This window comes from Dreissena polymorpha, chromosome 16 (assembly GCF_020536995.1).
Source record: "Dreissena polymorpha isolate Duluth1 chromosome 16, UMN_Dpol_1.0, whole genome shotgun sequence".
Taxonomy (NCBI): Eukaryota; Metazoa; Mollusca; class Bivalvia; order Myida; family Dreissenidae; genus Dreissena; species Dreissena polymorpha.
Genome location: NC_068370.1, coordinates 43692336 through 43709107, shown reverse-complemented (window position 1 = coordinate 43709107; position 16772 = coordinate 43692336). Strand labels below are relative to the sequence as shown.

General features: G+C 34.0%; 2 protein-coding genes and 1 long non-coding RNA gene across 13 annotated transcripts in view; 1 reads left to right on the top strand and 2 right to left on the bottom strand.

Annotated features, from left to right (window-relative positions):
- The window catches only part of LOC127862041 (uncharacterized), a 28083-nt gene extending 19422 nt beyond the window's left edge, over positions 1-8661 (bottom strand). Inside the window, exon 1 of the mRNA XM_052400985.1 lies at positions 8413-8661. Within this exon, the coding sequence (XP_052256945.1) occupies positions 8413-8499 (87 nt within the window). The 5' untranslated portion in view covers positions 8500-8661. The remainder of the gene's footprint in view (positions 1-8412) is intronic.
- On the bottom strand, positions 2596-8267 carry LOC127862063 (uncharacterized). Its single transcript, XR_008040409.1, has 5 exons — positions 7614-8267; positions 6672-6732; positions 5981-6114; positions 5496-5606; positions 2596-4238 (listed from the first exon to the last, which is right to left on the bottom strand). It is a non-coding gene; the product is annotated as an uncharacterized LOC127862063 (long non-coding RNA).
- Positions 8662-15083: 6422 nt separating the features above from the next.
- LOC127862021 (rho-associated protein kinase 2-like) overlaps positions 15084-16772 on the top strand; it is a 461134-nt gene continuing 459445 nt past the window's right edge. For all 11 annotated transcript variants that reach the window (XR_008040404.1, XR_008040405.1, XR_008040402.1 and 8 more), the window contains exon 1: positions 15084-15126. The gene's annotated coding sequence lies outside the window, so the exon portion shown is untranslated. The remainder of the gene's footprint in view (positions 15127-16772) is intronic.

Sequence of the window (16772 nt, the reverse complement as noted above, 5' to 3'; positions counted from 1 at the left end):
ATTGTTTCATGCTGAACACGCAGTAAAACAGTGTTATCAAAGACACGGACATGTTTCCAATGTTTTGGTCGTATTCTCAAATCAGCCAATGCAGTCAATGAAGTGTATTCATCTGTACTTGGCCGCGGGAAGTTTTATTTGAATTCTATTGGACGTTAACAAAGGTCAGGCTAAGGTGAAAAGCTGGCTTAATGCAGCTTACGCCGAAAAATGTTAACTAAGTCACATACATTATGAGAGCAATTCAGATATCTATGTACAACAATGTGAGTCGAGTTTTAATGTAAAGAATCAATAATTTCAACCCATTTATGCCTAGCGTCTAGAAAAAAGGCCTTGGCATAATGCGGCTACTCATCTGGGTCTGCGCTGTTATCTTTAAGAAATTTCTGTAAGAAATATTCTAAATATAGAAATAAATAAAGATACTATTACATGGTATTCTGTGTATTATACCACCTGAGGCAAAAAAACTGTCAAAACAACAGTTTTGTAAATCAAACAAATTGAACGCTGACTGATACACATTGATGTTTCACATAAATTTACTTTTGTTTTTGACTAATTTTCAAAAAGTAATTTGTGCATATTGCATCAATCTAAATTTAGAGTTAATTGATGATTGGTTGAATAAAAACAGTGCTCAATGCACGCACATCGCGTTGAACGATGACACATGCCTCTTTTCCAAATAGAAGTCAAATAGACGCATGCCCCACATTTCACGTTCTAGTTTCATCCGCATAGTGCACATGTGTGTTTACTTTCGGAAAATGGAGAACGTCTGTGTTGATGAAATTCTTAAACACATTTATTGTCAATATTTGCCAAATTATGAGGTTTTGTAAGTTATATAAAATACAGTATTATGTTAAGTTGGAATAAGACATCAATTTGGGAATAAATTGTGTTTTTTCAATAGTGCATAATATGCAGTTTTACATGTTGTATTTATTTATTTTGACATATTATAATCAAAATAGATACTTGCATATATAATAGCATCATTTGAATTGATTTTACTACAAAACTGGATTTTTTATTGATTTTTTTTAAATCCTCATAAAATAAAACTTTGTCCATGCAGCACATGAACACAGTTTAAACAAATGAATAAAAATACAATCACTGTTAATGAAAAAGTCATGGAAAATTGCTTATTAAGCTTTAAACATAGATAAAATATTACAAAAATAAATTCATATCATGAAATAAAAAGTTTTGTTTGAGAAAATCACCAAAATTATGTCCATTCCCAGTTTGATGTCTTATTCCAAATTCACATAATACAGTGTTTATAATACTGATTACTGACTACAGTAAAGATTGCATACGACATCTTCCATTTAAGAACATAAAAGTTCCGTCAAACTAACTCCCAAATATTTTTTTCAGCGAAGCTCAATAAAATGCAGTTTTTTTTATATGGATGACAAGATGGTTATAATGTAATGTCAAAAACATGAAAATAAAAATTATTTTCGATTTATTGTGCCTATATATCATAATTTAAAATTCATGTTGCTAATGTCATTATTTGACGGAATATTTGACGGAAATTTTTATGTTCACATCTTCAAAAAACATTAAAAGTTAAGTATTCCTTTTATTGTATTTAGCTACAAGTTATCAAAGTAAAAAAACATTAAAAACAGTATGCATAGGAAGTACCATTTGTGGAAAGAACATGTAAAATAGTGATTAATAAAACTTTAAAAAGGTTGCTAATGTCATTTCTTGACAGACAAAAGTGTTGCTAATGTCACTTTTTGACGAATGAATTTATTGCTAATGTTATAATTTGACGAAACAAGTTTTTGCTAACATCATATTTGACGGACAAGTCTTTGCTAACATAAAATTTTGACAAAGGAATGTTTTGCTTACATCATTTATGACGGAACAAGTTTTTGCTATCATCATATTTGACTGAAGAAGTGCTTGATACAAATATTATTTGACAGAAATGTACCCGAACTTGTAATACTACTACATCGTTTCCTCTATATACCTGTATATTTCTAAAATTACACTAATTTGTCTATCTTTTAACTACAAATTATATTAATATAATTTAGTAATCATAGAAATGATGATCAAATTGTATTGAGCATCTTAATTTTATATTCATGATCTTTGCGGCTACATTATGTTGGACGGAAAATCTGTGATGGGAAGTTATTTTGGACAGAAATATAATGTGATGGACGTTTTTTGGGGGCAGAAATTATAATTACCGATTTGTATAGTTCACTCCCTGTACACATGTGAATATTATAACGTTGTGCTTGTCTAATTAGTGTGAATTTTAACCCTTGTAACTCTGCGCTCATAAATGTATCTATATATGCACCCTTTGGTTTTTAATCACCCTCTGCTTAGTGATAGTTGGCTTTGTAACACATTAGCATGGTGAATGGTCACGTGCATGTCCATATAAACCATTAACCAGGTCCTGCAAGCATGGTGCAACCCCCAGGTTGCACCATGCTTGCAGGACCTGGTTAATGGTTTATATATATATATATATATATATATAACCTACATATTTGAAGATACACTACTTTTGGTAAAAAATGACACTTTTTCAACATATTCATGGTTATAGATTTTATTAACTGTTTAAAGACAGACATACAGACAATTTTATTGGCGAATACAATCATTACATAGCCATTTAAACATAATACATGTTTCAATTTAATAGCATGTCAAGGAAATGTGATTGTTAGAAATTAGTTTACATACGGAGAATGTTCTTAACATATTCGATGTGAACTTAATATTTGGAAGCTAACTTTTACTGAACAATAGATATAAAGTTAAGTATTATAACTGCTGATAATTAACATTTGACCGTTGAACTTTTGAAAAAGACAAACAAAGATAATACCAAATAGATATTAACTTAATTATAATAATTATTGAAAATAACACTTAAGTATTCCTATATATATAAAGATACTTACAACAACGACAATACAAAATTTGTATTCAATTGTTTATAATTACTACTGATTAATAATATTTAAGCATTCTTTAAGAAGATACAAACAGCCATGATACAATTTAACATACCATTAACATGAAATGACCATATCCATTACATTCCATACCTGAGAAATAAAGCAATAACAGGCTGCACACATGTGCAAGCTGGTCTTATTAAACATTGTCTAAATCTGTACTGTTTGCCCTTGGCATGCAAAGAGTAAAAACTGTAGTATGCCTAAATCTTCAACTTTCTACAAGAAATCTTCAGCAGACAGCTTTTATAAATATCTTGGTTAAATAGGACAAAGTACTCTGAAAAGATGTATAACTATGTTAATTATTTTTAAACATTGCGACAAAAGAAGAATTTGCTCATAATGAGCAAAATCTCCTTTAGTCACTATGTTTCCAAATGTTGCATTCTGCGGACATTCAAACGTTGCCTAACTGGGAAAGGCTTAATAAAAGTTCTCTACGTCCGAGTGATATATCTGCTAGCAAAAAATGATAACAGTTTGCTTCTTTTGCGCATATATTCGATCATTTTGTCCAGTCTATGGACGGCTTTGATAAAGTCATGCTGGCTTAACAATAGACGTCTAAACTCAGAGATTTGGTAAGGACTTACAAGTAAAAAGCAAAGTCTTTGGATTAAATCAAACAATTTAAAAAACCTTACTAAACTTTTATAAAGTTTACAACAACAAATAAACAATTTAAATGCAAACATGTTTTTATTCATGTTATGTTTCACCAAAATAACTTTTCACTCATATTAATTACGACAAGAGAAATTTCCCATACCATGTATCTCTCCCTTTGGTCACATTGTGTCAATGTTTTTAAGACGTTTTCTACAAGTGAGTTCGATGTTTATACATGCAGCACTGGGTTAGCTCTATCCCTGTTTTAAGAAATATGCAGCTGATGACTTTTCAAACCCACTTCAACAAAATAAGCAGAATAAATATATGAAAAGCAGTTTTCTTATAAAATAAAAGTTTATTTCAAACCTTTCAATCAGGATTGATAATGACACAGTAAGGCACTTAGAATTTGTAATACACTCTTGATCTGCGCATTGTAATTAATGGTCCTTCACATTTTCTAATTATATCTTCCCAACAAACAAAAAATGTCTCGTCTTTCAGAGTCCATAAATTCTGTTTCTCTCTTTTGTAGAATTGAACCCATAGTCCATGCATGTTCTTTTCTTTTTGAAACTCTCCAGGACTTGGAACAACCTGAAAATTTACACACAAAATAGACAAAATTATGATGAGATCTGTGATGAATTAACTCTCGAGTCCCTAAAGATTTTGGTACATATCACTATATTATGTAGCTGTAGAACTTTTATCAACATTGATAATTTTGCAACACACTTTGTCTGAAGGTAACAATTAATCTGCCATTGAAATATTATAAACCTTTAAATGATATATCTGCAGGAGCTGCCTCACTTGTGTCTACAATACTTACAATTGAAAGCCAGTTTTTACAACTAACATGTAATTTTAATGACATTTGTCTAATCTATATGTGTTAGAAAACATGTACATCAGAATATTCAGTATGGAAAATGTAAGACTAAAATGTTTAACAAAACTAGCAAAGCTGCAAACTCTCAGCAATATAGATATAAACTTAATGCAGGGATTAAGAACTCAACAAGCAGTGTAATCCTTTTGGAAGCATAAATATGTGACTTTTAATATCTTGCTTATCCATGGTCAAGTAAAAAGCTTGAAATTAAATGGAAAAGAACATCTTGGTACTACCATACAGACAAGTAAATTTGTCAACCAGTTTACCTTCTTGTCCATGGACATATTCATTTTTCAAAACTTTCCCCATCCCTGCAAGTTTCATTTATTAAACTAAAACTAAACGGCAAATCAAGTAAATTCTGTAAAGTAAACTGCAAAAATTCAAACAAACCTGAACTGTTCTTAGTTACTTACAATAGCATGAACAGTCTCAGATTCATTTCCAATTAAAAGATTACTTCCTAATGGATAAATGTGTAATATTATATATATGTGCGTGTTAGGAAAATAAATCTATGCAAGCAAAAAATGTCTTCCACATGGAACAGATTAATGTAGGTCAAAGCTTTCTGACAGCAAAATGTTTACCTTATTTCACCAGAAAAATATCAGCAACCATAGCTTGGACAAAAAATTATAACTATCCCTTAATGTGATGAATACCCCCAGTTCCATTGTCAAAGTGAGAAACGGCTGCCAGTAGGCCATTTTTAATTCAATCCAAAACCAAAATGACATGTAGGTGCACAATGTGGTATTCCAGAAAACAGGAGTATTACTATGTAAATTACTCTACATTATTGACATGGCCCGTGAGGTAAGTCTGATCATTTACAAGTGGCGAGACAAAACAAAGTTGCCAGTCATGGAAGTTAGTCTTAATATACCAGTATAAGGGATATAAGCTAATAATTTGCTGGCAAAAGTAAATGTCTGGGCTACATCGCTTACTCTTTTGGTATCATCAGCTGGGGTTCCACACATTCTGTGTTTGACATCATTGGGGGTTCAGTTCTACCTGGACTCGCAGTCAGCTGATGTTCAGTGGCTCCTGGGCTTGAACTGAATCAATATATAATTGAAGAATTACATCATCATTATATTAAACCCTAAGCAGGCTCATTTTTGGCTCGTCCAATATGGAGTTTTATAACAAAAGAAAAGTAAAATCTCATTACTTTGATTAAATAGCTCAGAAAGCATTATGATAAATGGTTCCTTTGCTCTGCCTCACTATGAGAAAATACTATTCTTCTCACCATGTTTCAATATTCGTGTGCTGCAGCAGACCATGTCAAAGCTAACTATGTTTATTAAAGGTTTAATTATTATGAGTCAAGAAAGCATATTATGTGTGCAGTCTTAAAAAGCCCTTAAGATGGGTCATTAGTTGATGATTTGCTGGCAAAAGTACATATCTGGGCTCAATCGCTTACCTTTGTGGCATTAAAAGCTTGGGTTCTTCGCATTCTGGGCTAGACATCATATGTGGTTTGGCGGCACCTGGACATGAAATTATTTGGGAGACAGTGTACCCTTGGTCTGAGTTGGTAGTCAGTAGGGGTTCATTCTGAAAAATCATACATGGGGAATTATTACAACACAAAAAAGTGTTACCGAAATATAAAAGATGGCGCTCTTTAACTTGTAAGCTTGTTTGTAACAAAGGCAAGTAATTTTCACTAATTGCTTATTATATAAATAATGAAAACTTAAGGTACAAACTTGCTTAAATGTGTGAAAAAGCAACTGTTTATACCCCAATATGCAAATGATAATATAGGGCGAATGGACCCAGGGCAAACGGACCCAGGGCAAATGTGTAACTAGGGCAAACAGACCCGATACCCTCATGGAACAGCCCAAATATAAATGAGTCATACACACGTTTTCAGCATTTTATTTCATTTATAAATGATCAATGTGAAATTGTTGGGCAAGACACTTTTTTCTTGCATTCCCTAGCCTAGGCATTTTCTGACTTTATAATATAAGATGGGCATTAAAAGTGGGGGAATGAAGACAGAAGTTAGAAGAGCTAGGTAGGGTGTTTCATTTATAAATCCTAATGCAACACCCACTCTTCATTGAGATAGAATATTTTATGAACTGTTCAAAATTGCTTACCTTTTAAAGATGGAGATCGATGTTCCTTTTCAAATGATTCCAATAAAGTCGATTGGCAAACCTTAATGAAAATAAAACACATCTATTTGTTTTCAATAACAATCTTGCATCCGTTTTACAATTTATAGATTCTCTACAAATTTGATTTTATTGTCTGTCAAAACATTTACGTTCACTACAAAGAATGACGATAGCAGAGAGTGTGTCCGTCAAAATACGACCTTCTCAACATCAAGAGCCGTCAAAGAATGACGATCGCAGTTAGTGTGTCCATCAAAATATGACGTTCATAACAGCTCTGCGTGTTTTTAAGTCAGTGGCGCCATTTGTAGCAACAGGTGAACGATCATCTATCAATTTCGTGTATAACTCGCTCATTGAGTACGTTTTCTGTTTATAAAAATATATAAAAAGAGTATTTATGAACTTCCGCATGCGATCGTCACTAAATGCGAATGTTATAATTACTTGACAGACACATATTTACAGAAATTTATTTTGAATACCTTGTCGCATGTTTCTTGTGGGCCATGTTTTTGAATTGGGATACTTTCGGTTCACATCGCAGGGTTCATTAAATAGCTATTTTCAGAAAGCTAACCCCTTTACATGGGAATAAAATATGCGAACGTCATTCACTAGATTTGACAGAAATTACGATCGCAGATTTGTTTTATTAAATTTCTGATTATGACTTAAAAATTGAATGAAACCAGCTGCATAACCAGAAAGAACTTCGTTTTATATTTAGTTTAACATTGTTATGGAAACCATGCCGAACATATACGACCACAACAATCGAGCTGATTGAAGCTTTTACGAACGTCACTTTTTTTGACAGACAAATCAATGTTCGTTGTCAAAATATTTCAAATTCTTTTATTTTGCAAATAATTGAATAATAGAAGAAACATACCAATCTGAATGTAAAGAAATACATACCTTAGCGGCATATTCTCTTTATTTGACATCAAACTTCAGCTTAGTTGAAAAATGCGGAAATATAGGCCGAACTTTTTAGAAGCTGGGAGATACGTTCGTCAAAAAATGACGATTTCTTATCCAAATTCCGTTTATTTTTGTATTTAAATATAAAATAACATAATAAAATTTGATTTTCCTTGACTATGCTGTTGTATTTTAATCAATAAGTCTAATTTTGTTTCTTCATGAAAGGGTTCAATAAGGTCAGTATGATGAAGTTTATTTGATTTTTTTATAAAATAAAATAAGAGTGGCTAACAAAAGCTTAATACAAGAGCACCGCATAACGAGTGCCAACACTTGGCTGCGGGTGCATTTTTTAATAAATGAAAGCTTGTCAGAAAAATAATTTTTTTTAGAGGTCACAGCGACTTGTACCTTTGACCTAGTGAACAAAATATGGGTGAGGCATGTAAAACTCGTCAAGGTGCAGCTATATATGAAGTTTCAAAGTTGTAGGTGGAAGCACTTTGATTTTATAGCCAATGTTCAAAACCTTGACAAAATGTTAAGGTTTTAGCACGATGCAGACGAGCTGGCTATGACAATATCTCGGGTTTTCTCCGAAAACAGCCGAGCTAAAAACTGTTAGGTCATCTAATCGATTCTAAGATGGTACAGCCTGGCTAAACCGAAAGTAAAAACACTACTTTAAATCAAATTATCTACGCTATGTTTCACAGTGCGAATTTTGTTGTCAACAAAACGTTAACAACGGTACGAATTTTATTTTGAGTAAACTAATGTTCATACTTACGATGGGGTTTTGAATCGATGCACGATGAGATGATGAAATGATTTTAGAAAAAATCAGCGCATTGCCTATCAGTATCACAACCCTCATCCGGTTTCGTGTTATTGTTGATGTTGTTATTGTTTGCAGACGATATCATACACTGTTTTTCCCAAAGGCTGCACACCAACAAACATATAACATTATATTTAAAACTTCAATGTTTCGAAATAAAAAAATGCACATTTAAGCATCAGTCGAGCAACAATGATTTCGAATGCTTTAGATCGAGTGTTGATAAACAACGTAAACAAGGTAAAAATCCGCGAAATTGGTAACACTGAACACGAGCGCGCGACAAGTTCGTCATTTCCGTTTAGATAATAATGGCAGCCTCCCTGAAAAGGTCTCTGTAAAACAGAAAACGGTTTCATAATAATAATTTAAAATGAATGGGGATGATAACAAAATTGTGCATAATTCTATGCATTATGACATTTCAAACGTGTGATGCTAGACATGTGAACATAGTTGTGCGCCATCAACAATTTTTCTTCGTCGAAGGCGATGCACCACAAACGCATGTTAAACTTCATCCTATGCACGAGAAATTATTGGAGCTCGACGATGTTGCAGGGCCTGATAATGAAGAGCCAACATATTTTGATGTCAAATCCCAATTGTCTCAAGTTGAGGACGACGGGTATACTAATGATGTGAGACATTACAATCAAACAACCACCGAAGCAGACAATAACATAAATTTAGAAAACAATTTAAATTATCACGATCGTGTTGATGATGAAGATTTTAATGAGGACCTATCCACAGAAAATAGTGAAGATGACATCAACTTGAACGATAACGAAATCGATCTATCTGCTGAGCGAGAAGACTTATCTAAGCGCGATGATAATTCGCCGATTTATAGAGACAGTGTGAAGTATATAGACGCGGAAAGTAATACACAACACACTTTTCAGCCAATTTTGAAGAAACGCCTCCAGTTTCGAAACCGTAGTCGCAAAAAACGATCTGCACGTGAACAATGGCGCAACTCGCTACCAGGAGCGAACCCGCAAGACACTGTAAGCTCTCAAAACGAGGAGCCAGATGTTTGGCAGGCAGTATCCGACGATGATTTACGTAAAACTAACCTAATGCAATACAAACACATATTAAAATACGTTGGAATGACTCTCCTGTCTGTGGTAGGCTTTGTCTTCATCGGTGCATGCTTCATTCGCGACCCAATAGCGTGCATATTCGCGTTCGGCACCGGGTGTCCGTGCTGTATAATATGCTGCCCGTGCATACGTTCGTTCACCGATAAGTATCTCAACGTCAAACGGTTGGTACGAGATTCCATGAACCGGTATATGCCAGGAGTGATAGTGAAGGATGACGGGACTCTCGATTACTACGAACCTACGACAGAAGAACTTGAAATTATGATGGAAATTATGGAGGAAATAATGGACTAAACACTTTAAATTACATTTCATATTAGTTGTACATTGTTTAATATGCTATTATGTAAATTGTATGATTCATTTTTGCGCTAAACAAACACATATATATTGTACGATTGTTTTAATGGCTCATCTTATTTATCGGAGAAGAAAATGTGTTTTGGTCTTACATGAATAATACACAATCATTATATTTGGCAATTAGTCTATATTTTACCGGGAATATGTCTTCAGGAACAGTATTACCAAAAATGCATTTTCTTAATCATGTATCTGTTTTTCTAAATAATCCAGGCATACTACTAAGTCTCTCAGGTCGCGGCCTATGGCACGGAAAAATGTAAGCAACACTTCGTTGAAAAGTTCCTTTTAACGTTAAATTTTATGTTTATTTATTGATCTTTGGGTATATTAAGGAGTCACTATGTGCGAACTTTGTACTAGTAGGATATAATAACTCTACATTCTATACGTACGTGTATATTATCTGATCGTAATGGTTTGGCCTATGCCGAAATACTGAGGAATTATACTTGAATTTCGCTTAGGAGTTCCGAGTTGTATGTTTCATTTGACTTTGACTTAAGTGTCTTGTAATAAAGATAGATAAATAATGATAAATATCATTAATTGACTTTTTATTGATGTTTGATTTTTTTTTCGACTTAGCTATTTAACGCAGCTTAAATGACCTTTCCATGACGCAAGCAAACCCGTATAAATACACTTTATTTATTCGATTGGCTGATTTGAGCATAATACCGTGGAACATTGGCAAAGATACAGCGTCTGAGTCGCAAATGATGTAAAAACTATAGGTGTATAAAATTAAAAACACATTTTGACCCAGTTACAATTATCGTAATAACTCTAATAAGCTTTTGTGTCCGAAAAGGGAGTTACAAATAATAGTAAACAAATAGGCATGTGTTTGAAAATTAAGAGACACTAAACATATTGCATTGCCGATCAGATACGTGTATGCAATTTGGTAAACGTCCGTTGTACCAGAGATCTAAAAATAAACAACACCTTTTAATACGTGCTTGTAAAATACCACGCCGTATAGTACATATACCTTTTATATATGTTAGCACTTTATTAAAAAATTATTTCTGATACTTTATAGTTTTATTAAAAGTTATTTTAAAGCTGTACCTTGACCCATGGGTTCAAACTTGAGCATTTGATTTATTGATACCTGCAATTAACGCAGCGAAGTCGTTCTCTAACACCTTCAGTTGTATATATAACTCGCTTAAATTTTGAAGCGTTTAGTATTTGTCACAGTTATCCTTTTGAAGCGGTACCATGGTGTGTTACCGGTATTCATTATTCTCGCTTAAATTTTGAAGCGTTATGTATTTGTCACAGTTATCCTTTTGAAGCGGTACCATGGTGTGTTACCGGTATTCATTATTCTCCCCGCCCCCCCCCCCTAATTGTAATGATCCAAATGTCATGGTCCATTGCTCTCGGGCATTTATCTGCCGGATTTTATTACCTTAATCTGGCCATAAAACGCATGATCGAAGTAACACCAGATAAGCGAAAACAGGGCCAAAATCTGGTAAAATAGCGCTGTAAAACTCAGTCTGAAAATTTTGAGACATTAAGCATTGGTGAAAACCCGTATGTACGCAAATTTCGAGTCAAAAAGATAATTGACATGACGCCGCCTGTCAATCAAGTTCTTATCTAAGAACTGATCTACCAATCAGCGATCGATTAATCGGGCGCGTTAGTTGGCAACGAACTGTCCGCCATTTTCTAGACAAGCTATGTATAGGTTCACTTTTACTTTAGCGAGTTTCTTTTGTTTTCCTCTTTAAAAATGTAGATTAAAAATAGTAAAACGGTGTCGATTGGGACTATGTAACTCGGACAATCGATATCCTGAGAGATTAGTTGGTGACATTTAATTAATATCGTTTCCAAAGACGAAAAGAGATCTTGAGAAGTGTAAGAGATGTATAAATGCATGCGGTCGTCACCACGAACAACTGAACGTCAACACTGTCAAAGACAATTATAATATACTTGTATCGGATATACTAGCAGATTTAAATAGTTTATGTTATCGATCTGATTATCACATAATATTTCACGTTTTTTAAAATAGTTTTATCAGTTACTAGGTCATTAATATACAGAAGCGAGGTTCATCTGCATTACTTAAAGAGAAATAAAACCCAGCATGAAGCCTAATTCGTGCTGTCTTTTATTACTCTGATAGTAATGCACTTTATTGCCATTATACATGTTATTAGAAGGTGACACGCGATATATTATATTAATAACGGTATCTGAACATGTGCAGACATGTGTTGTCACCAATGAACGCTTTTAATCCACCTTTGAGATCGAATGCCTAGTTCTCTTTTTTTCAACGAGTTTCGTTTGATTTGTTCGAAAAAAATAGCGGAAATGAAATAAGGCAAAAACGGTGTGAATAGGTTTTATGTATCTCTGACATTCGGTATCCATAAGTTAGATTAATGAAATATATACCATTTCAAACGCGGAAATGCGGTCTTGACAAGAGCAAGTGGAAGCTTCAATGTGTAGAATTACCGAGATCACCCTTATGGAGCATTTGTTTATTTAAAAAACTGGAAATGTTATATTAGAAATAACTACGCATTATTAAGTATGAATTACATCACGTGTGCTTGTAGAATAATAGAGAAGATTGGTACCAACTTTGCTTAACATAACGAAATCCCCGTTATAAATCGAGTTTTGTGTGTGTCAGAAACAAGTGAAAACGATTATATGTTTCTATTTTAATAGAATCGAATCGATAAATGCCACATAATAAGATTTATTATTACTGATATAACCAATAAATGCCGAACTTGGGAGAAGTCGGTACCTGCGCAAGCGTCTGATACAGGTAGCTTTACTTAATTCCCCTTCATACAGCGCTACTTTATATATGACAATGACCAAACTTATTGTGCTGTCTTGCACTTTCAATTATAGTGATTGATAAATGTCCCATAAGCAAGGTTTAATATTATCACTTTTATACGTAATAACATGTGGGATTTTGGTACACTCGGTGTCAGAAAGCGTGTAAAACTTCAGCGAAATCCCAGTTTAAAGCGCTATTTCGTGTCAAATACACGAGTGGAAATGTTTCGTAAATAACATGGGTAAATGCCGTTGAAGAAGTGTTAATTTATTGCTAATACCAACATCACACGTAATAACAGGTTCGATTTCGGTCAGCGCGCAACCGTTTGAGAGCGTTATTTATGTACCAAAAAACCCGTTATAATTAGCTGATGTTCTCTATAAACGTATATTTTTTGCATTCGCAGAATAACTAAATGACACAAACCCCTTATACAAGTGTCATATAATGTCAAAAAGTCCATAAAAATAATCCGGAATATCGCGTTAATCTACATGCAGTATATAGGCAATGAAGCCATTTTGGTGTTAGCTTGTCTAGGTTTGCTTCCCGCTGAGCCACGTGATTAAGTGGGCGGAGCAATCATAGATAAGGCGTCATGTAAATTATTTTGGCTAAAATTGGGTGTCAGAAAATTTTGAGTAATTACGGTACGCATTACCGGTATATTTCATCCCCAAGACTATCCGGGTCAGAGCTGGGTAAGTAAATAATCAGGGAAAAGACGGAATGTAATATCAAAAGACACAGTATTGCTTAAAAAAAATATCAAATAACTTGATTTTTTTTGCAAATGCATTAACATATGTCGGTAAATGCCATATGCCTTTCATTGTGATACAAAACTACCGAAATAGTAGTGTCCATGATAGAAGGAATATTGTTAAATAGCCACACATGAGTGAACAACGCGGCTTGTCGGATAATTTGTCCTGCAAGCCAGAATAGACTACCGACATTGTCTATTCGCTATTAATAACACAGTGTCATTTGAATTTTTATCGGGAAGTATCGTGGTTTAATGATGCGATACAACAATTACAGACTCGCGTCAAGCGAAAATGGAACTTATGCAATATATGCTGCCAGTGTAGCTCAAGTCCAGCCTGCGTATCCACACAGTATTGTCAGGATATTCATTCTGGGGATGATACTCGGTAGATACCTAGCTTTTTATAGCGGTAAGCGTCACCCCTGACCATACTCCGCTAGTGCGCAGACTGTGCCTGAGCTACGCTGGCACGGAGACGTAGATTTTTTATCAACGTCTGGCTGGCCACATACGCCTTAAGACCGATTTTCGCATGACGCGGATGTGACAGTGTTATTTCAATGAATGGACAAAAGACGTCGCCTCAATCATATATTTTTTATCAAATATTTTTATGACGAAGAAACAAATTCATAAAAAGCCACGCGAGGACACCTATGGTGTGATCACACGTATTAAAATGTGTGTCTACGAACACTTTTATGTGGTTTAAAGGGATCTTTTCACGGTTCGGTAAATTGACAATATTGAAAAAAGTTGTTTCAGATTCGCAAATTTTCGTTTTAGTTATGATATTTGTGAGGAAGCAGTATTACTGAACATTTACCATAGTCCAATATTGCCAGTAAATGTATCTTTTGACGATTTGAAAATCTAAAACTTATAAAGCGTTGCAACGCGAAACGATTGAATAATTTGGAGAGTTCTGTTGTTTTCGTTTAAATTTACGAAACTACGAAGATTGCTTATATAAGGTATAAAATACTTATCGTATGTATACCCGGCGTAATAGCCGAGAGGGCTAATGCATTTTTACTTCAGACTAACTCCAGGACTCCGGGGGTCACTGGTAAGAGCCCTGGAACCGGCTACTTTTTTTCCTTTTTTTAATTTTATTCTAGATTTTTCACTGGAGCTGGAGCGTTGAAGATCCAATGTTTACATTTATCAATATAAAGCATTTAATGACAAACTTCAAAATATGCCAAAATCTGTGAAAAGGCCCCTTTAATATACATGCACTTCATAACAAACATTTCATCAAAGATCTACAACTGCATAATTGTCTTTGATCTCCTACGGTGGATATGCGACTTTTAAGTGGAAAAAGAATACAACAGGACTTAAACCGTTGTTTTTTTTATTTAATAACTCAGGCAAATAATTTGTCTACCTTTATTTCACAGTCAGGATTTTCCCCCTTATATTGGTTTTTAAAGTATTTCTTGGTTCATCTAAATGAATGTAAAAAATAGACGTCGACAACGCTATACTCTTTCGTAAAAGAGTCAACATTTTTCATCTCCCTTGAAATTTACGTCACATTCAAGTTCGCATCAAAATATGCAAAATATGTAGGTATTTATCGTAGTTTTATGCTATATGACATTCGAGTTTATGTGATGTCATCCCGTCTAAAAAATATGTTGTATGTTCTATACTTGCAGTTCAATAACTATTTGCGTCAGATTTTTGATAACGCAAAATCTTCAAAATTTATTAACGATATTTGATTTCCGCCATTGGCATTCGCGCTGATTCACTTTCATTTGTTTACAAACTCAACCTAGTGTTATGTGCCTGATAGTCATGTTTGTATGCTACGATTTCCAAGCGGACTATAATTTGAACCATGTTTTTACTACACTGAGTATGTGTTGTCATTACAATAGAGCATTCACAATTTTATCAGAAAAAAATGTTCACAGGTGACCAAACTGACTATTTTCCAACTTTTTTTCGCATATTAAAATATCACTGTGCACCAATGAGCAAAAAAATCACACCAGACTAAATGATGAAATTAGAATGTGCAATTGATGTTTGTGATAATCACTCTTAACTGCCATGCTATAGAGTTAGCTCTAAAGCAATGCAGTTGGTAGTGAACTTTTTTATAACATTATTTTCCATATGTATTTTCCATGAATCAACCACACCCACTACAGGATGGATTGCATTTCACAATGTTGGACCTATTCACTGTTTGTGTTAGTTCTGGCTTCCATAACTTTAAATGTCGCTTTTTATGATTTTTGACTGGTGCGACTTTATAGTTATGGACCAACCCCATTAGGAAAGTCAACCAGAAATTCCCGAAAAGTTGACAATTAACAAAGACCGGTCCAAAACAGCTTTTAAATGGAGTTGTTGGCCCAAATCAACCACTTGATTGGAAAGATTGACATTTTTCACATTTAACTGATATATTCTTTCACAAAATACTATCTTAAACATTTAAAATGTATCTATTCTGCTCTTACATATCGAGAAAAACAGCGATCTGACAGACTTTCTTGAAATGCGAATCTCCCGAGATTTCACGGTCATATGACGTTATTTCTATTTTTAGTAACAAACCATGTGCTCAGGTGTTTTCAAATTCAGAATGACATTTCCCGGTATTTTAATTATTCTGGCTTATTTTGTTAACAAATTGTAGTGTCAATACAAAGTCAAAGTAAATATTATATAAAACTACCTGATTCACAATGAAATCAGTCTTATCATCCACCAGACGTAAGTTGTTAATGACAAATAATAGATTTCAGAAAACGAAAGTAATGTTTACAATTTCAGCATAACATGTCAAGGTTTATCCGAAAGTATCCGAATGAAAACTCGTCACGTGGCAAAGCGACAATGGCGTCAAAATTGTGAATTTCAGACTGATGAGAGTTATTTTCATCTATTGTAAGATGCATTTGACACATTTGAACCTTAAAATATTCCTCGATGCAGTAATTTATATTCATTCACCAATATATGTAGAAATGTATCCAAGAAAATGAGCTTTCTTAGCCGGATTTTTTTCGAAAAAATCTCGGCTTATAGATTGATGTTGTCGGGCGGGCGGGGGGGCGGGCGGGCGGGCGGGGTGGCGGCGTGCTCGAAAATGTTAAAGTTCTTATTTCATGGTATAACTTTGGTATGCTTGGACCTAGAGTCTTCAAACTTGACATGAAGGTTGGCCAGGATTAACAGATGACCACTGGTCATT